The 21,292-nt window shown below is 39.1% G+C and overlaps 1 protein-coding gene across 6 annotated transcripts in view; it reads right to left on the bottom strand.

Annotated features, from left to right (window-relative positions):
• Positions 1-19,265, bottom strand: part of LOC128687669 (uncharacterized) — a 58,935-nt gene extending 39,670 nt beyond the window's left edge. The window contains exons 1-2 of one of the 6 annotated variants that reach the window (XM_070083888.1): positions 19,247-19,265; positions 13,655-13,897 (exon numbers count right to left, since the gene is read on the bottom strand). In XM_070083888.1, the coding sequence (XP_069939989.1) occupies positions 13,655-13,818 (164 nt within the window). In that variant the 5' untranslated portion in view covers positions 13,819-13,897; positions 19,247-19,265. The other 5 variants (XM_070083886.1, XM_070083889.1, XM_070083890.1 and 2 more) reach the window with 5 other exon arrangements.
• Between the last annotated feature and the right edge of the window lie 2,027 nt (positions 19,266-21,292).

The raw sequence follows: 21,292 nt of genomic DNA, 5'->3' as shown, positions 1-21,292 counted from the left end.
CACAGATGGCTCTAAGTCTTCTGACGGCGTAGGATTCGCAGCAGTGTTTCCGGACAGCGTCGTACAAGGGCATTTACTATCTTCAGCTAGTATTTTTACTGCTGAATTATATGCCATCCTTACAGCACTTATCCGTATTGCATCTATGCCTGTGTCATCATTTGTGGTTGTCTCAGACTCCCTTAGTGCTTTACAGGCTATACAAAAATTTGATACACCTCACCCCTTAGTCCTCCGTATCCAACTTTGGCTACGCCGCATCTTTACTAAGCATAAAGATATTGTTTTTTGTTGGGTCCCTGGTCATGTTGACGTACAGGGCAATGAACAGGCAGACACTGCTGCGCGGTCAGCAGTACATGACCTACCAGTTTCTTATAGAGGTATTCCATGTACGGACTATTTTGCTGTAATATCTTCCCACCTTCACACCCGTTGGCAACAACGTTGGTCTACTATGCTCGGCAACAAACTTCAGTCTATTAAACCGAGTATAGGTTACTGGCCGTCTTCTTATCACCAGTGTCGAGGTTGGGAGACTACTCTCTCCCGTCTTCGCATTGGCCATACTCGTCTTACTCATGGATATCTCATGGAGAGGCGTCTTGCTCCTCTCTGTGAGAATTGCCAAGCTCCATTATCAGTCAGCCACATTCTGTTGGACTGCCCACTTTATCAACGAGCACGCAGAATTTACCTCTGTCGTCGTCTTCGCCCCGCTGCTCTCTCTTTACCTTCCCTTCTCGCTGATGGACCCACCTTTCATCCGGACTCTCTCATTGACTTTTTGACAACGACTGACTTACTTCACAAATTCTGATACTTTCAGCCCTTTCTACTTGTATCTCTTGCTACCCTCTACCCCCGTACTATCCCCTGCCCCGCTGTTTTCTGTAACCTGCTGATCATCCCCCCTCCCTTCTGCCATCCAATTCCCTTGCTTCCTTCCCTACCCTGCAGCGCTGTATAGCCCTTGTGGCTTAGCGCTTCTTTTTGATTATAATAATAATAGTTTCCTCTAGTCATGAATTATTATTACGAGGAATCCTACCATACATTACATGGCCTCCTGCAGTCTTCAAAAGGGTGACACCACATTTCTTTACCATACCCTTCACAAAGGAGGCATAATAGTCACTACCTATCAAAATATTTATTGGGCCAACAGAATCATCACTTACACCTGAAGGTGCTAAATTTACATTATGTGAAAGTCTTTCTGTAGCTTTACTAAGCCCTACTGTAGTTATTTTCTCTGGAAGTCTATCTACAATTACTGCATTAACACGTTTTTTCTCATTGCCCAACCTGACAGTTACATAAACAGTGTCATACAATTGAGACCTTTTATCCGAGAGAAAACCAGATAATTTTAAAGTTGTGGGATCTCCCATCTGTACTTTCATACCATCAAGACATTTACATTTTATGAAAGCACGCTGGGATCCCTGGTCCAATAATGCAGTTACATTTTTTGATTTATGCCTTTTATCATCAACATTTACCTGTAACACAGGTAAGGCTACTTCAGCAAAACCATCATTATTAATATTAGCAGCAATTTTTACATTAGCCACTGTTGTGCCAGGATTGTCAACATTATCATTATTATCAACATTATCATATAGACCTTTACACATGACTATATGGTGTCTTCCTTTGTGACATTGATAACAGAAGTTTAATCTGGCATAACAATCCTTTACATTGTGATTACCCAAACACCTGATGCATCTGTCAAGTTCCTCCAATCTTTCAACTTTATCATTCCATGAATTGTATGCAGTGCAATTCTTAGAAAAATAAGTACTCTTGCAGAAGAGACAATCTCTCTTTTCTTTGACTGGTTTCTTATTAACTGGGCTACTCTTAGGAGGGTACTTATTCTTCTTACCTTGTGGAGAATCATTATTTCTGATTCCTGCTAATTGATATGCACCTATGCAACTCTTTTTAGGAAATCAATTTTGATTATTACCATTCGGATAATTTTTCCCTTTGTGAAACTTGACAGATACCTCAAAGTTATTATGTGTTGCACCTTTAAAATGAGTTAGTTGGCTGGTCTGCAACTGCACAATTAATTCTTGTAGACCTAGTCTTATTTCCTCCAGACCAAAATAACCCTTGTGATATTTGTTCGAGAGTCATTCAAGTGTTTTATAGTTTAATTTATTCTGTACCATGGCACTCAATAACCAGTCTGATTTCTTCAGATTATATTTATCACTTAAAGTTTTGAGAGTGCTCTCCAGTTTAACTCTAAACTGCTGTAAACCTTTGTAAGTGTGATCTGGAGATTTTAAATTAACAATGATATTCACTAGATCCAACCTACTTTGTTCTATATTACCATAAGTGACTTTCAACAAGTCAACTGCTTCCTTGTAAGAGTCATCTACATTGGGAAAGGCTTGTATGAGTATGTGAGCATCTCCTCTTACCTGTCCTTTGAGGTAAAATAATTTATCTACACAGGCTAGGTCACTCCTGTCATGCACAGCTGCTTTAAAAACTGACCAAAATTCCTCCCAGTTTTCACCAGGATTAAATACCGGTAAACATAGTTCTGGGAGTTTTGGCAAAGACATATTATTTGTTGGAGCAGACTGACCAACTGCCTGGTTTACACATTTTAATTTATTCAAGGCCTGACTTTTACAAGAAAGAATCTTTTCCTCTAATTCATAATACTGATTAATCATGAGATCTACTTCAGTCTCATCTACACAGTTTACTAACAAATCTCCTTCATATTTGTTGTAATATAATTTGTATGAATCATATCTATTACCTAAAGCATCTAAATACAATTTTAAATCATCAGTATTCACAGTTTCTTGATTCATTAATTCCAAACATTTATTATATGCCTTGGTTACATGAACTTTTCTAGCTTGTAGTGATGCTTTCTTTACTCTATATTCCATATGTTTGTCTTCTACATTAATTTCCTCATTTTCAGCCATGATGCAATGTATTAAATTCAACTTAATAACACTGATTATGTATTAAATTATGCACTTTATAAAGGTAAATAGTACAACTTACCTTTGAATAAATCCTAGATACTTGAGCTTAGCAATTACATGTAAGAAATTATATGAATTTTAAATGTACATTAATACAAACCTTTAGCCAACCTTGGCTTATCAAAATTAATATTATACAAATTAATAAAACCTTGCCAGAATTTGGCATAGCAAAATTAATATTATACAAATTAATAAAACCTTGCCAGAATTTGGCATAGCAAAATTAATATTATACACATTAATATTAGTTACACTTGGCTTATCAATTACACATACAGTGATATAAATCTTAGCCAGAATTATCTTATCAAATTAATATTATACAAATACATTAATATAAATCCTAGCCACTTTGGCTTTGCAAAATTAATATACACATTAATATAATTAGCTACACTTGGCTTATGAATTACACATACACTTATACACATTAACCCTTTGACTGTCGCAACCCCCAATCCTGAGGTGTCTCCTGGTGTCGCAAAATTTAAAAAAAAAAAAAAATTATTTTTTCTTATGAAATAATAGAGAATCTTTTCCCGATTGTAAAGACACCAAAAAAAACGAAATTTGATGGAAAACTGATGGAATTACACTCTCACGAAGTTAGCGACCTCGGCGATATTTACAAATCGGTGATTTTGCCCACTTTGAGCCCTATTTTCGGCTAATTCCATTATTCCAGTCAACCAAACTCATAGCTATTTCTTCAGAACTCCATTTTTTCCATCGATTGAGTACAAGAAACTGCCCATTTACCGATTTCAACTACCCAATAACATGGTCAGAAATTTGCAATTTGGCCAATTTCACGAAAATTAAAAAATATGACAATTTCAAAATAAGGACCAGAATGAACAATGCAGACATTCCTGGCTCTAAAATAACATTTTCTTTGTTCATCAGTCATGTCTCCAGGTCCCTGTGATATTACTCTTACTTTTTATTTTGAAATTTTATTCAAACAAAAAATAGAAGATTTACTGTTATGCAGACTACTGCAATACTGTAATAATTGTAAAAATTACATCAACCCATTCATGACTGCATATTAGAATGGCTATTTGGACATTTATTGGACAATGACATCATTTGTTTACTTTTGAACATCGGCAAAAATCAAACATTTCCCATACTTAGTGCTCCATTTCCAGGTTCTTTTTATAGTAAAATTAATCATAATCACCTCTATTTCTATAATATAGTTTCCATTCTATCAAATGAGACCAAGAAAACGAGAATACAACCACAAATACTATACGAAAATAGACCACAAAGTCGGCATTTTAATTAAAAAAAAAAACGGTCGGAGTTTTTTTTTTTCTCATTATGCACTGCCTGTTCCAGGATTTTTTTTATATGGTGCACACTGACCACACAGACCCATTCTCTCACATGTGGGCCTACCAGCTTTCTCCTGCCTGATTTAAAGCCGCTAGAATTTATGAGTATATATACGTCAAACACGGTACCTCGTAAACGTATATATACGGCCGCGACAGTCAAAGGGTTAATATAATCTTTAGCCACACTTGACTTATCCAAATTAATATTGTAATAATTATAATCCACTACACATTAAGTAAATTTGTGAACTTAACATCCACCTCCTTCTGTCATTTCACATATAATTATTAAGTAATTAACTAATTAATGACTTCACTAATTACCTCCGGTTCAAGAAGGACCATACAATATAGGCCATCTATTTATCTATAAATTACCGTATTTCTGGAAAATATATACAGTATTTTCCACACTCATTCTCCATCCTTGTCTCTTCTTCCACAAGACATTACTCAAGTAACCTTCAGACTACATAACGAGACAGCAGTTAACAACTTTATAGCAGCTATGAATAACATTGATTGGCAAAATGAGCTTGAAACATATACAGATATGAATGAATATATAAATAATTTTCTAAAAAAAGCCCAATGCCTCTATAACAAACATTGCCCCAGAAAAACTAAATAGATCACAGCAAAGAGACTGAATAATCCCTGGCTAACACCAAGCATCCTCAAATCCATTAACACAAAGCACAAATATGAAAAACAGTACAGAATGGGTCAAATAACTAGAGAACAGTCGAAAAGTTACTCGTCAGCACTTACCAGCCTGATAAGAAGGTCAAAAAAATTGTATTATGAAAATAGATTATATAACATCAAAGGTGATATGAAAAAACCTGGAAAACTCTATCTGAAATTCTTGGAACTAAAAAGTTATTCAAAAACAAAGCAATCAAACTAACAAAATCAGATGAACCCCTACTCACACCAACCAAAACAGCAAACAGACTTAATGTTTTCTTCTCCACCATAGGAAAAAATCTAGCAAACAAAATACCAAGCACCTATGAGGTAGTCCATCAGACTACCTCATAGGTACTTACCCAAATACGCTATTCCTAGCTCCAACCAACCCCACTGAAGTTACGCTCATCATAAACATCCTTAAAAACAAGGCAGGAGACATAAACAACTTGCCTGCTTTTATGTACAAAAAAGCTTCTCAAGTATTGTCACCAATTATTGCAACGCTCTTTAACAAATCCATTGAATCATCTACCTTTCCAACAATCCTCAAAATAGCAAGGGTCACTGCGATCCATAAAGGAGGTGACCAAACTGACTTGAATAACTATAGACCAATATCTAACTTACCACTGCTCTCTAAAATCTTTGAAAAATTAATCCATAGACGGATCTATTCCTACCTCGTTTCACACAACATATTAAACCCTTGTCAGTTTGGATTCGGGAATAATAAAAGCATAAATGATGCTATCATACATATGCTAGAACTAATATATACCGCACTTGAAAAGAAAGAAGTCCTGCTGGGCATTTTCATTGATTTACGTAAAGCTTTCGATACAGTCAACCATGAACTGCTGTACTCCAAATTAATGCACTATGGTATCAGAGGCCACTCCCTCAACTACCTAAAGTCATACCTTAGTAACAGAACTCAATATGTGTATGCAAATGATGCAAACTCTTCCACCCAACCAATCACAGTAGGAGTCCCACAAGGAAGCGTCCTTGGACCACTCCTCTTTCTCATCTACATCAATGATCTACCAAATGCATCACAGCTACTCAAACCCATATTATTTGCAGATGACACTACATATGTCTTTTCCCACCCAAACACAGTCATACTAGCAAACACAGTCAATGCTGAATTACAAAAAATATCTGCCTGGATGATGACTAACAAACTTACCCTGAACACTGATAAAACCTATTTCATTCAGTTTGGAAACAAAGCTGCAAATGATCCAATTAACATAACGCTAAACGGATCATCAGTCACAAGACTCACAGAGGGAAAATTCCTAGGTATCCACCTTGACAGTAGCCTTAAGTTCCGGACACACATACAACAAATCACAAAGAAAATCTCCAAGACTGTAGGCATACTATCAAAGATAAGGTACTACGTTCCACAATCAGCTCTCCTGGCACTGTACCATTCACTCATATACCCTTATCTTACATATGGAATTTGTGCATGGGGATCAACAACATCCAATCACCTAAAACCCCTAATAACCCAGCAAAAGGCAGCAGTAAGAATGATAACAAATTCCCACTCCTGCCAGCATACTCCACCAATTTTCAAAAGTCTGAATCTGCTCACCATTAAGAAGATCCATACTTATTCATGTGCCTACTACATAAACAGAACAATACATGCAAATATAACCCCCCCACTCAAACTTCTCCTCACCAACCTAAACAGGACACATGATCACAACACAAGACACAGATGTCTTTTTGATATACCTCGTGTCTATATCACATTGTGTAAAAACTCTATTCACATAAAGGGACCCAAAATATGGAATTCATTACCAGAAGATATTAAAGTAACTCAGTCTGAAAATCAATTTAAGACTCTTCTCAAAAGCCACTTAATCACCCTAGACTAAATGCTAAATACTCAGTACACACTTACTCACCTATGTACTCCCACATCATAACTTCAACAATCACATTGAACCTTTTATCCATTGTTGACAGGAATATAATTGAATCATTGTTTTCACAAAAGTATTTTAGAATATAAATATATCTTTGTATTATACAAATTTTGATTCATATATAATTAATATTCTACTGTACAACTATGAAATAATTACTATCCTACTGTACAACTATGATATACTCCTTAGTATTAAGTAGACTGTAAGCCAATAATGTTAAGTTGGCCCATAATGCCTAGGCATAATAGAGGCTCTCTTTGCATTGCAACCCACTATTGTAAATACAAAATCTCAATGTACTGTATGCAAAGACATAAAATAAATAAATAAAATAGAAAATAAAATAGTTTATTTTGAACATGATACATAGTTGTACAAGAAATTATAGTAGTTGGGTGTACATGCCAAAAGCCCCTCGTATGCAGAGCATTGTGGGCAGGCTTAAAATTAACTTAAAATTAACAGTAAACCCTCAATATAATGACTATGTAACAGACTTCAGAAATTGGGAACAAAATCCAAGGAGTCAATCTAAATAGAAAAAACAAAGGCCACTATACAGAATTATTCATTACTGTAATTATCACAGTAGGGGACCTGAATGCTAAAGTAGGAGAAACTTTTAGAGAGGGTGTGGTAGGTAAGTTTGGGGTGCCAGGTGTAATTGATAATGGGAGCCCTTTGATTGAACTTTGTATAGAAAGGGGTTTAGTTATAGGTAATACATATTTTAAGAAAAAGAGGATAAATAAGTATACAAGATATGATGTAGGGCAAAATGACAGTAGTTTGTTGGATTATGTATTGGTAGATAAAAGACTGCTGAGTAGACTTCAGGATGTACATGTTTATAGAGGGGCCACAGATATATCAGATCACTTTCTAGTTGTAGCTACACTGAGAGTAAAAGGTAGATGGGATACAAGGAGAATAGAAGCATCAGGGAAGAGAGAGGTGAAGGTTTATAAACTAAAAGAGGAGGCAGTTAGGGTAAGATATAAACAGCTATTGGAGGATAGATGGGCTAATGAGAGCATAGGCAATGGGGTCGAAGAGGTATGGGGTAGGATTAAAAATGTAGTGTTAGAGTGTTCAGCAGAAGTTTGTGGTTACAGGAAAGTGGGTGCAGGAGGGAAGAGGAGTGATTGGTGGAATGATGATGTAAAGAGAGTAGTAAGGGAGAAAAAGTTAGCATATGAGAAGTTTTTACAAAGTAGAAGTGATGCAAGGAGGGAAGAGTATATGGAGAAAAAGAGAGAGGTTAAGAGAGTGGTGAAGCAATGTAAAAAGAGAGCAAATGAGAGAATGGGTGAGATGTTATCAACAAATTTTGTTGAAAATAAGAAAAAGTTTTGGAGTGAGATTAACAAGTTAAGAAAGCCTAGAGAACAAATGGATTTGTCAGTTAAAAATAGGAGAGGAGAGTTATTAAATGGAGAGTTAGAGGTATTGGGAAGATGGAGGGAATATTTTGAGGAATTGTTAAATGTTGATGAAGATAGGGAAGCTGTGATTTCGTGTATAGGGCAAGGAGGAATAACATCTTGTAGGAGTGAGGAAGAGCCAGTTGTGAGTGTGGGGGAAGTTCGTGAGGCAGTAGGTAAAAAGAAAGGGGGTAAGGCAGCCGGGATTGATGGGATAAAGATAGAAATGTTAAAAGCAGGTGGGGATATAGTTTTGGAGTGGTTGGTGCAATTATTTAATAAATGTATGGAAGAGGGTAAGGTACCTAGGGATTGACAGAGAGCATGCATAGTTCCTTTGTATAAAGGCAAAGGGGATAAAAGAGAGTGCAAAAATTATAGGGGGATAAGTCTGTTGAGTGTACCTGGTAAAGTGTATGGTAGAGTTATAATTGAAAGAATTAAGAGTAAGACGGAGAATAGGATAGCAGATGAACAAGGAGGCTTTAGGAAAGGTAGGGGGTGTGTGGACCAGGTGTTTACAATGAAACATATAAGTGAACAGTATTTAGATAAGGCTAAAGAGGTCTTTGTGGCATTTATGGATTTGGAAAAGGCATATGACAGGGTGGATAGGGGGGCAATGTGGCAGATGTTGCAAGTGTATGGTGTAGGAGGTAGGTTACTGAAAGCAGTGAAGAGTTTTTACGAGGATAGTGAGGCTCAAGTTAGAGTATGTAGGAAAGAGGGAAATTATTTCCCAGTAAAAGTAGGCCTTAGACAAGGATGTGTGATGTCACCGTGGTTGTTTAATATATTTATAGATGGGGTTGTAAGAGAAGTAAATGCGAGGGTCTTGGCAAGAGGCGTGGAGTTAAAAGATAAAGAATCACACACAAAGTGGGAGTTGTCACAGCTGCTCTTTGCTGATGACACTGTGCTCTTGGGAGATTCTGAAGAGAAGTTGCAGAGATTGGTGGATGAATTCGGTAGGGTGTGCAAAAGAAGAAAATTAAAGGTGAATACAGGAAAGAGTAAGGTTATGAGGATAACAAAAAGATTAGGTGATGAAAGAATGAATATCAGATTGGAGGGAGAGAGTATGGAGGAGGTGAACGTATTCAGATATTTGGGAGTGGACGTGTCAGTGGATGGGTCTATGAAAGATGAGGTGAATCATAGAATTGATGAGGGAAAAAGAGTGAGTGGTGCACTTAGGAGTCTGTGGAGACAAAGAACTTTGTCCTTGGAGGCAAAGAGGGGAATGTATGAGAGTATAGTTTTACCAACGCTCTTATATGGGTGTGAAGCGTGGGTGATGAATGTTGCAGCGAGGAGAAGGCTGGAGGCAGTGGAGATGTCATGTCTGAGGGCAATGTGTGGTGTGAATATAATGCAGAGAATTCGTAGTTTGGAAGTTAGGAGGAGGTGCGGGATTACCAAAACTGTTGTCCAGAGGGCTGAGGAGGGGTTGTTGAGGTGGTTCGGACATGTAGAGAGAATGGAGCGAAACAGAATGACTTCAAGAGTGTATCAGTCTGTAGTGGAAGGAAGGCGGGGTAGGGGTCGGCCTAGGAAAGGTTGGAGGGAGGGGGTAAGGGAGGTTTTGTGTGCGAGGGGTTTGGACTTCCAGCAGGCATGCATGAGCGTGTTTGATAGGAGTGAATGGAGACAAATGGTTTTTAATACTTGACGTGCTGTTGGAGTGTGAGCAAAGTAACATTTATGAAGGGGTTCAGGGAAACAGGCAGGCCAGACTTGAGTCCTGGAGATGGGAAGTACAGTGCCTGCACTCTGAAGGAGGGGTGTTAATGTTGCAGTTTAAAAACTGTAGTGTAAAGCACCCTTCTGGCAAGACAGTGATGGAGTGAATGATGGTGAAAGTTTTTCTTTTTCGGGCTACCCTGCCTTGGTGGGAATCGGCCAGTGTGATAATAATAAATAAAAATATTCTCATCTCTATCCATCACAACTGCCATTATCAGCTACACCTTTCCTCTATTAGTCCCTTATATGAAAGGTTTTCTGTACAGTAGGTCCTTGAATAACATTGTTTTGTTATAATGTTGATGAGAAAAAGTTGAATGAATACAATGAATACAAATTATTGTAGAATAAAAATTTGTAAAATATACGATAATCATACAAATGCACGACACTAAATGATGTGATACAAAAGCACTCAGCGAGTAACCAGGAAAAAGACTGGCAATGTTGCTCATCCCTTTTCTCTTGAAAAAGCAAATGACTTCATAAATTTTTTTTTTTTATTATCACACTGGCCGATTCCCACCAAGGCAGGGTGGCCCGAAAAAGAAAAACTTTCACCATCATTCACTCCATCACTGTCTTGCCAGAAGGGTGCTTTATACTACAGTTTTTAAACTGCAACATTAACACCCCTCCTTCAGAGTGCAGGCACTGTACTTCCCATCTCCAGGACTCAAGTATGGCCTGCCGGTTTCCCTGAACACCTTCATAAATGTTACTTTGCTCACACTCCAACAGCACATCAAGTATTAAAAACCATTTGTCTCCATTCACTCCTACCAAACATGCTCACGCATGCCTGCTGGAAGTCCAAGCCCCTCGCACATGAAACCTCCTTTACCCCCTCCCTCCAACCTTTCCTAGGCCGACCCCTACCCCGCCTTCCTTCCACTACAGACTGATACACCCTTGAAGTTATTCTGTTTCGCTCCATTCTCTCCACATGTCCGAACCACCTCAACAACCCTTCCTCAGCCCTCTGGACAACAGTTTTGGTAATCCCGCACCTCCTCCTAACTTCCAAACTACGAATTCTCTGCATTATATTCACACCACACATTGCTCTCAGACATGACATCTCCACTGCCTCCAGCCTTCTCCTCGCTGAAACATTCATCACCCATGCTTCACACCCATATAAGAGCGTTGGTAAAACTATACTCTCATACATTCCCCTCATAAATGACTGGTCCAAAACATCCAGGCATGAAAACCTTCCATCTCATATTAGAAAAAAATTTAGAGAGTACTTCTGAAGAAATGTTGAAACTGATTAATTTTATGAGCCAAAATATTGATGAGAGTGATTGCCTCTTTACCGAGTATGAATTAGATAATGCATTAACTAAAGGTCGATCAACTGCTCCTGGAGAGGATGGTATAACATATGATATTCTCAGAACTCTAAGGCACATGCATGATAACCCTTTGTTGGCACTGTATAATCTCAGTTACATTGAGGGCGTTCTTCCTACTTCCTGGACCAATAGTCTCATTGTGCCTATCCCTAAGCCCCAACAGCCTGATACATTTAGGCCGATCTCTTTAACTAGTTGTCTTTGTAAAACTTTTGAAAGAATGATACTTAACAGACTGTACTACAGAATCAGACACCAACTTTCCCCCTACCTCTATGGGTTCATGAAAGGTAAAAGTGTGCAGAACTGTATTTCCACCTTTCTCAATGCACACACCTCTACTAGTTTTACCACTTTTCTTGATCTAAAATCTGCATTTGATATTGCGAACAGAACCGTTATACTACATGAACTAGCCAAAATGAATATTAGTGGTAGCTTACTCTGCTGGATAATAGGATACCTGTCAAATAGAGTATCCTCTGTCCTTTACCAAGGCTTCAGAAGTGATTCTAAAGAAATGTCTTTAGGTACACCGCAGGGAGGAGTTCTTAGTCCCATGCTATTTAACATTCTGATTAATGCTCTCTTAAATGCTCTACCTGCCTCACCTAAACATATAGCTATAAGCTATGCTGATGATATCATGATCCATACAACAGGGCATAAGAAGATGAATACCATTCTTAATGAAGTTCAAGCAATTTGTAATCGACTAGGCCTCATAATATCTTCCTCTAAAACAAAGATATTAACAAGCAAACGACATCCCCCACCCATCTATTTGCAGGGTGAAATCATTAGCTTCGTTAAAACTTACAGATATCTTGGTGTAGATGTACCCTTTAACAAATCCACTATACCACAACTAAACAAGAAATGCAAAGCTAGGCTAAATGCTCTCAAAGCTGTTGCTGGCTACAACCCCAACTATGGTGCTAATGTGAGAATGATGTACATACATAGCCTATGTTAGGTCCTTAATTGATTATGCTGCTCCCACGTTGATATTAGCTAGAGAAAGCTCTCTCCGACCCTTGGAGTTAATGCAAAATGAAGCTCTTAGGATTATTCTTGGCTGTCCCAGATCTACAAAAGTTCTTAACATGAGGAAAGAGCTTGGTATTTCTAGTATCAGTGATAGGATTGTTGAGATTAACACTGTACTCGGTATTAGAATGTTGAGAAACGAACCAGACACTGTCACAATGAATCTTACCAAGTGTCTAGAGGTAAATACACACAGATCTAAATGGATTGTGAAAACGTGCAATTGCATTACGTTTTATAACCTGCATGAACTGTATGACTGTAGGCAACAAGAGCATTTCACCCCTCCATGGAAGATGTGTTCATTTAATATCACATACCTACAAGTCCCTCCCAAGAAGCTCATTGCTAGTAATCCCTTCCTTAAATCTCTTGCTAGAGCAACTGCTCAAGAAGAAATTTCTCACCTAGCTGGCAGTAATAAGCTATCACAAGTTATATGCACTGATGGATCTTATTAATGAAAATAAGATACCAGATATACTAAGCAAATTTCCTAAATTTGCTTCCAACAGATTAGTGAACTATAGATATGTAGATATAAATCCATATGTATTCCTGTTAACCCTTTGGGGCCTAGTTCCTAGGCCTTTTGTGTATCCATATGCGCTCGCGCTACCGTCCACAGGATGGATATGGGGTGCACAATAAACTAGCCACTTCGGTGGCAAAATCTAAATCAGCGAGTCTGCCCTTTTTGTTATTGTTTTTGAACTGCCTGGTGGTAGCAGATGCTCCTTACAATTTTTGTTTAGCAAACATTTATGCCTTGATTTAACCCTGTTGCAATGAGTTCTAAAGGTGCACTGTGCACCCTGATGTCTGTGCCCACAAAAAACAGAGAAAAGGTGTGACAACACAAAAAAAACTTGAAGTTTTAAAGAGGTTTGTTTATATTACTAGCCTATGGTAAAACTGATTTCGTTATACATTGTTTAACATAAAATTGGAGTTTCCAAGAACCTATCAATGATATGTACAGTAAGTGAGGACTTACTGTACATACCTTCGTTGAACTATGAGTAAATACTTTCGTTTTACCTTTTCTTGCTCCCATCATTTTGTAGTAAGAACTTTCTTGTAAAATTAATTGAAGATTTTGACTGCACCATTGCTGATGTGCCAATCTGGCAACGAACTATACTTTTCAACATGGTTTGTCGACAACCGAGAAAGGCAGCTTTTCTTAGCACTGTTGTTGCCATGATCACATCCTATTGCACCTGCTGAACAATTCACAACTTCAGAACTGGAGTCTATAACACAGGATAAGAAATAATCCCCCTGAAAAATATTAATAAAATTAGATTATTCAAAGGAGATTTGATGCATATATTACCAATTAATCTTTTTACAGTACAGTAGTATGGTAGAGTTATTATTGAAAGAATTAAGAGTAAGACGGAGAATAGGATAGCAGATGAACAAGGAAGCTTTAGGAAAGGTAGGGGGTGTGTGGACCAGGTGTTTACAGTGAAACATATAAGTGAACAGTATTTAGATAAGGCTAAAGAGGTCTTTGTGGCATTTATGGATTTGGAAAAGGCATATGACAGGGTGGATAGGGGGGCAATGTGGCAGATGTTGCAGGTGTATGGTGTAGGAGGTAGGTTACTGAAAGCAGTGAAGAGTTTTTACGAGGATAGTGAGGCTCAAGTTAGAGTATGTAGGAAAGAGGGAAATTATTTCCCAGTAAAAGTAGGCCTTAGACAAGGATGTGTGATGTCACCGTGGTTGTTTAATATATTTATAGATGGGGTTGTAAGAGAAGTAAATGCGAGGGTCTTGGCAAGAGGCGTGGAGTTAAAAGATAAAGAATCACACATAAAGTGGGAGTTGTCACAGTTGCTCTTTGCTGATGACACTGTGCTCTTGGGAGATTCTGAAGAGAAGTTGCAGAGATTGGTGGATGAATTTGGTAGGGTGTGCAAAAGAAGAAAATTGAAAGTGAATACAGGAAAGAGTAAGGTTATGAGGATAACAAAAAGATTAGGTGATGAAAGATTGGATATCAGATTGGAGGGAGAGAGTACGGAGGAGGTGAATGTATTCAGATATTTGGGAGTGGACGTGTCAGCGCATGGGTCTATGAAAGATGAGGTGAATCATAGAATTGATGAGGGGAAAAGGGTGAGTGGAGTCTGTGGAGACAAAGAACTTTGTCCTTGGAGGCAAAGAGGGGAATGTATGAGAGTATAGTTTTACCAACGCTCTTATATGGGTGTGAAGCATGGGTGATGAATGTTGCAGCGAGGAGAAGGCTGGAGGCAGTGGAGATGTCATGTCTGAGAGCAATGTGTGGTGTGAATATAATGCAGAGAATTCGTAGTTTGGAAGTTAGGAGGAGGTGCGGGATTACCAAAACTGTTGTCCAGAGGGCTGAGGAAGGGTTGTTGAGGTGGTTCGGACATGTGGAGAGAATGGAGCGAAACAGAATAACTTCAAGAGTGTATCAGTCTGTAGTGGAAGGAAGGCGGGGTAGGGGTCGGCCTAGGAAAGGTTGGAGGGAGGGGGTAAAGGAGGTTTTGTGTGCGAGGGGCTTGGACTTCCAGCAGGCATGCGTGAGCGTGTTTGATAGGAGTGAATGGAGACAAATGGTTTTTAATACTTGACGTGCTGTTGGAGTGTGAGCAAAGTAACATTTATGAAGGGGTTCAGGGAAACTGGCAGGCCGGACTTGAGTCCTGGAGATGGGAAGTACAGTGCCTGCACTCTGAAGGAGGGGTGTTAATGTTGCAGTTTAAAAACTGTAGTGTAAAGCACCCTTCTGGCAAGACAGTGATGGAGTGAATGATGGTGAAAGTTTTTCTTTTTCGGGCCACCCTGCCTTGGTGGGAATCGGCCAGTGTGATAAAAAAAAAAAAATAGTACCTCGGGATATGAACCTAATTTGTAACAGAAGGCTGTTCAAGTGCCGATCTGTTCGAGTACTGAACAAATTTGTTTCCATAAGGAGTAATGTAAATTAGATTAATCCGTTTCAGACCCTCAAAAATACACCTACAAAAACACTTACAAAAATGCACTTACATAATTGTTAAAGTTCGTATCCCGAGGTACCACTGTATTCCAATTACGTATATGGACTTTGAGGATCTACAGCAGTCGACAGCATTCTGCCCTCAGGCATGGTAATGTAAGATCTATAGCAGCAGACAGCAGAGTCTGCCCTCAAGCATAGCAATGTAAAATCTACAGCTGACATTTAAAGCACTCCAGAGCGACTGTTGGTATTATTATTATTATTATTATTATTATTTATTATCACCATCAATGACATACCTTGTTCACTGAGTTTAATCATTTCTTAATGAAACTGCCACGAGAGACCGAGAATGTAAACACAGGAACACACCCGCTATCCCCTTTACTGTGAACTTCTTTTGTACTTCTTCCATTTTCCTATCTTTCCTCTTCCAAGTGCTGCTGCACTTCTATCTTGTACTATGGGGTGCACAATCAAGTACAAATTTATAAATGAAATATGTAGTCTTGGAGACTGCATGGTACTGAGATCCATCACTAACCCCTATACAATGAATTTCTATTATACTTCCATTATCCTCTTCCAAGTGCTGTTGCACTTCTATCTTGTACTATGGGGTGCACGATCAAGTACAAATTTGTATGAATATGTTGTCTTGGAAACTTTAAAAGCTAGTGTACTGAGTGGCTGTAAGAAGGAGATTGAGATGCTTGACGCTGAGACACTGCGCTGCCCGTTTCCGTGGCCCAAGTTCTCATACGGCATAAAATACTGTCTCGTCTGAGAGCCCATCGTAACTCCAAATTGTCGGTAAATGAATACGTCAGTAAGTGAGGAGAGGCTGTTAGTACTGCGAACGTATGAGAGGCCCAGGTAGACGTGTCATATGGACGATTTTCAAGCGGAAATCGTGGTCGAAATCCGAATTGTACGATACCCAGACTGAGCGAAAACCAGAGGTCCACTGTATTTCTATTATGATCCTTGTGATATCCTATCATTTAAAGCCTGGTTGTAAGATACAGTAGAAAACAGTCATGATTAACCTTAAAAATTAAAACAGCCAAATGATTTAAATGTTGAAGAATGAGACACTCATGTAACATTTGGGAATCTTTATTGTGGAAACTTTTTGCCAGCCAGTGGCTTCTTAAGTCCAATAAAGAGAACAGTGGAAGATAAGGAGTTTGAGGTAATCAGTCCTTTAGCCTGGAGTCGATGTGCTCAGTCTAACAATTGGAGAACTGGTTTATATACGTACTGCAGTCAGGCGAGTTGAAGCATGAGGACGCAAAGTCACCAGTGGAAAAATTCAATAGTGTAAGTAGGTCATGCCTACAGATTAGATAAGTGTTGAATTCCCTGTATCAAGATCCCAAAATGTTGCTTTGTCTAACAGATCTGATGTAAATGGTTTAGAAAACCAACAGGTTGAAGAATGAGACACTTGTGCAACATTTGGGAATTTTTATTGTGGAAACATTTCACAAGCCAGTGACTTCATTAAAATCCAGAGAAGGGAAGATCAGAAGTATGAGGATTAGTGAATTTTGAGTTTTGCTACTCCTGTCGCCTGGTCCTCACCCTGGCTCTTGCCTGGTGCTTGCCTGATCAACCAGGCTGTTGTTGCTGGCAGCCCACTGACCCACATATCCATCACAACCCAGCTGATCTGTCACTTGGGCTCCTATATAATATCGTCAGCAGGTTCAGTACCTTTAACCTCTCCCTATGATGTATATACGTACAGTGTTAACCTACTAATGTATACCTCAAAGAATTGGTTATATCCTGCATTTCCTTGAATTCAACCTAATAGCCTCCCATTTCCCCAACTGTTGTATGACCCCTGTGGATTTAGAGCTCCCAGGGATCCAAATAAATGCTCTCCTCCCCCCTCAAAAAAAAGCAGTCCCTCAATTAAAGTGCAAAATAAGGCAAACGTCCCTTTGTTAGGTTAGGTATTTATGGTTAGGTTAGGTTGAATTGGATTGGGATGAGTTGGGTTGGGTTATGGATATGTTAGGATAGAATATGCGACTCTGGTACCAAGAGGCTTCCGAGGTGCTCATGGCTTAATTGGTAATGTCCTCAGCTCACACACTGAGGGTCTGGGGATCAGCATGGGTGAAATGCTGGGTTTGTTTCCTTACACCTGCTGTCCTTGTTTACCTATCAGTAAATAGGTACCTGGGTGTCAGTCGACTGGTGTGGGTCACATCCTGGGAACAACATTAACCTAAGTTGCCCGAAATGCTATGCATAATGCCTAGAGGGTGTTTTGGGGGTCAATGCCCCCGTGGCCCAGTCCACGACCAGACCTCATGGTGGATCATAACCTGACCAACCAGCCTGTTACTGCTGACCACATGAACTTTATATACTGTATGTCAGTGATGTCACCTAGGTCTGTAATAGTTGTATCATGTGCTTTGTAGAAATAAGGATTTATTATTATTATTATTATTATTATTATTATTATTATTCAAGGCTTTTAGTCTAAGGGCTTTTATCATTTGCTAACTAGTCATGAACGTAATAATACAATAATGTAACAAATGTAGACAAATAGTGTTTTGTTTGCTTGAATCTGTCTTAACTGCGTTATCTTAAGTTAACACCAGCACTTATGATCGCCATTGTTTGATTGTTAATAATATACTTATTGGTGTCAGACGGGAAATTATTGTATAAATAAAACAACGCAAAACAGCCCCAATGGAAATAAGTCACTGACTTTTTTTTTGGTTATCCTGGTGGGTAATTTACGCTATGTATGATAACTGTACTTATGTGTACCTGTACCCTAATAACCTTGTTATGTTGTTGATGTTGGGGTTTACAGAGCCACAAATAACCTTATTATCTCACCTTTCTTTCTTTGCTTTGTTAGGTTTATGAGAGCCACTGACAGCATAAGCCGTATGGGCTTCTCGATGGTACGAGGAAAAATTGTTGCCCAAGGCTGAGCGATGACAGAAAAGGAACAAAAGTTCCTTTGTAAATATAGATAGAAACTTGAAGTTTCCAATTAGATCCGGTGGACGTCCTTGTCAAGCCCCAGCACAGAGAGACACCCACACTCTCATCCGGTGGACGTCTTTGTCAAGCCCCAGCACAGAGGGACACCCACACTCTCATCCGGTGGACGTCTTTGTCAAGCCCCAGCACAGAGGGACGCCCTTGTCAAGCCCCAGCACAGAGGGACGCCCACTCATCTGGTGGACGCCCTTGTCAAGCCCCAGCACAGAAGGACGCCCACACTTACCCGGTGGATGTCCTTGTCAAGCCCCAGCACAGAAGGACGCCCACACTCATCCGGTGGACGTCTTTGTCAAGCCCCAGCACAGAGGGACGCCCACACTCACACCTGAGTTCAGTAACCAACTTCACACCAAAGACTGATCAAGAATTATCCGCAGAGCGGAAAAAATGGAGCTGGCTAAAGTAAGCCGATGAACAGGTGCCCCTCCTGTAGTGCCAGGTGCCCCTCCTGTAGTACCAGGTGTCTCTCCTGTAGAGTGCCCGGCGGGCTAAATAGATGAGGGCAAACGTCCCAGAGAGAACGGTGGAAATTTGTCACTGATACTCAGGCGAGAGAGACGTCCACACCCGACGAAGGCTGGTGCAGAAGTCCATTAACTCACCTTTATTATTATTATTGACAAAAGTTAAGGGCTACCAAAACTTATAAGCTGTTAAGGGCCACCAAAACTTATAAACTGTTAAGGGCCACAAAAATTTCTAAGCTGTTAAGGGCCATCAAATTCAAAGCCTTATTGAGCCCTGCCTCACAGGAGTCCTGGAAATATATATTGACAAACTAGTTAGTTTATTTAGGCGCAGGTATACATATGTGCAGTTATCATACATAGTGTAAATTGCATCAGATGACCCAAAAAAGCCAGTGACATTTCTTTTGAGATCCTTGAAGTAAGTTTAAGTACAGGCACTCAAATATAATTATCACACCTAGTAACATGTCCAATTACCTAGAATTATAAACTTAATATAAGACTTGTTGGGATTTTTAACCTGGGGGAGTGTAAACCACCCAGGATAATCCAAAAAAGTCAAATGTTATCAGGGATGATGCTGACTTTACCCTAGCAGGGTAGGGGGCTTTCTTTTGTGCCTAACAATATTTTATTACATGTAAACTATATTTTGTATTCTGTAGAAAATAATAATAATAATAATATCACACTGAGGCTTGGGGTTCGAATCTCCTCCGGTATGGCTGGAAAACATTAGGGACATGTTTCCATAAGACACCTGCTGTCCCTGTCCCTGTTCACCCATCAGTTCAAAATGGTTACCTGGGTGTTAGTCGACTGGTGTGGGTGGTATCCTGGGACAAAACTGACCTAATTTGCCTGAAATGCTATGCATAACAACCCCTCAAGGAAGGTTCCTTGATGTTGGTGAGGGGCTCTTGATTTAGGGAATTGGATCTGTTCTCTAGTTCCCCGAATTAAGCCTGAATGCCTTCCACATCCCCCCCCCAGGCGCTGTATAATCCTCTGGGTTTAGCGCTTCCCCTTGATTATAATAATAATATGCATAACAAGCGGCTTTCTATATACTGTAGTAGTGTCACTGATGTCAGCTATGGTCTGAATACTTTGTACATGTGCTTGTAGAAATTATTATTATTATTTTGACAATACATTACCATACATTGGTAGTAGGTTGGTAGACAGCAACCACCCAGGGAGGTACTACCGTCCTGCCAAGTGAGTGTAAAACAAAGCCTGTAATTGTTTTACATGATGGTAGGATTGCTGGTGTCTTTTGTCTGTCTCATAAATATGCAAGATTACAGGCATGTCTTGCTACTTCTACTTACACTTAGGTCACACTACACATACATGTACACATTTATTTATACACACTCATCTGAGTTTTCTTTGATTTTATCTTAATAGTTCTTGGTCTTATTACTTTTCCTTTTATATCCATGGGGAAGTGGAATAAGAATCTTTCCTCCGTAAGCCTTGCGTGTTGTAAAAGTCAACTAAAATGCCGGGAACAATGGGCTAGTAACCCCTTTTCCTGTAAAGATTACTAAAAAGAATAAGAAGAAGAAATTTGTCAAAGTGGGAAGTCTGAATGTGCGTGGATGTTGTGCAAATGATAAGAGAGAGATGATTGTGGATGTTATGAATGAGAAGAAGCTGGATGTCCTGGCATTAAGTGAAACGAAGCTGAAGGGGGTGGGAGAATTTCAATGGAGAGGAATAAATGGGATTAGGTCAGGGGTTTCAAATAGAGTTAGAGCTAAAGAAGGAGTAGCAATAATGTTGAAGGATAAGCTATGGCAGGAAAAGAGGGACTATAAATGTATTAATTCAAGGATTATGTGGAGTAAAATAAAGATTGGATGTGAAAAGTGGGTTATAGTAAGCGTGTATGCACCTGGAGAAGAAAGAAGTGTAGAGGAGAGAGATTTTGGGAAATGTTGAGTGAATGCGTGGGGAGCTTTGAATCAAGTGTGAGAGTAATGGTGGTTGGGGATTTCAATGCTAAAGTGGGTAAAAATGTTATGGAGGTAGTAGTAGGTAAATTTGGGGTGCCAGGGGTAAATGTAAATGGGGAGCCTTTAATTGAGCTATGTGTAGAAAGAGATTTGGTAATAAGTAATACATATTTTATGAAAAAGAGGATAAATAAATATACAAGGTATGATGTAG

The sequence above is a fragment of the Cherax quadricarinatus genome, chromosome 11, assembly GCF_038502225.1.
Source record: "Cherax quadricarinatus isolate ZL_2023a chromosome 11, ASM3850222v1, whole genome shotgun sequence".
Classification (NCBI taxonomy): domain Eukaryota; kingdom Metazoa; phylum Arthropoda; class Malacostraca; order Decapoda; family Parastacidae; genus Cherax; species Cherax quadricarinatus.
This window is presented reverse-complemented; position numbering and strand designations above follow the sequence as displayed.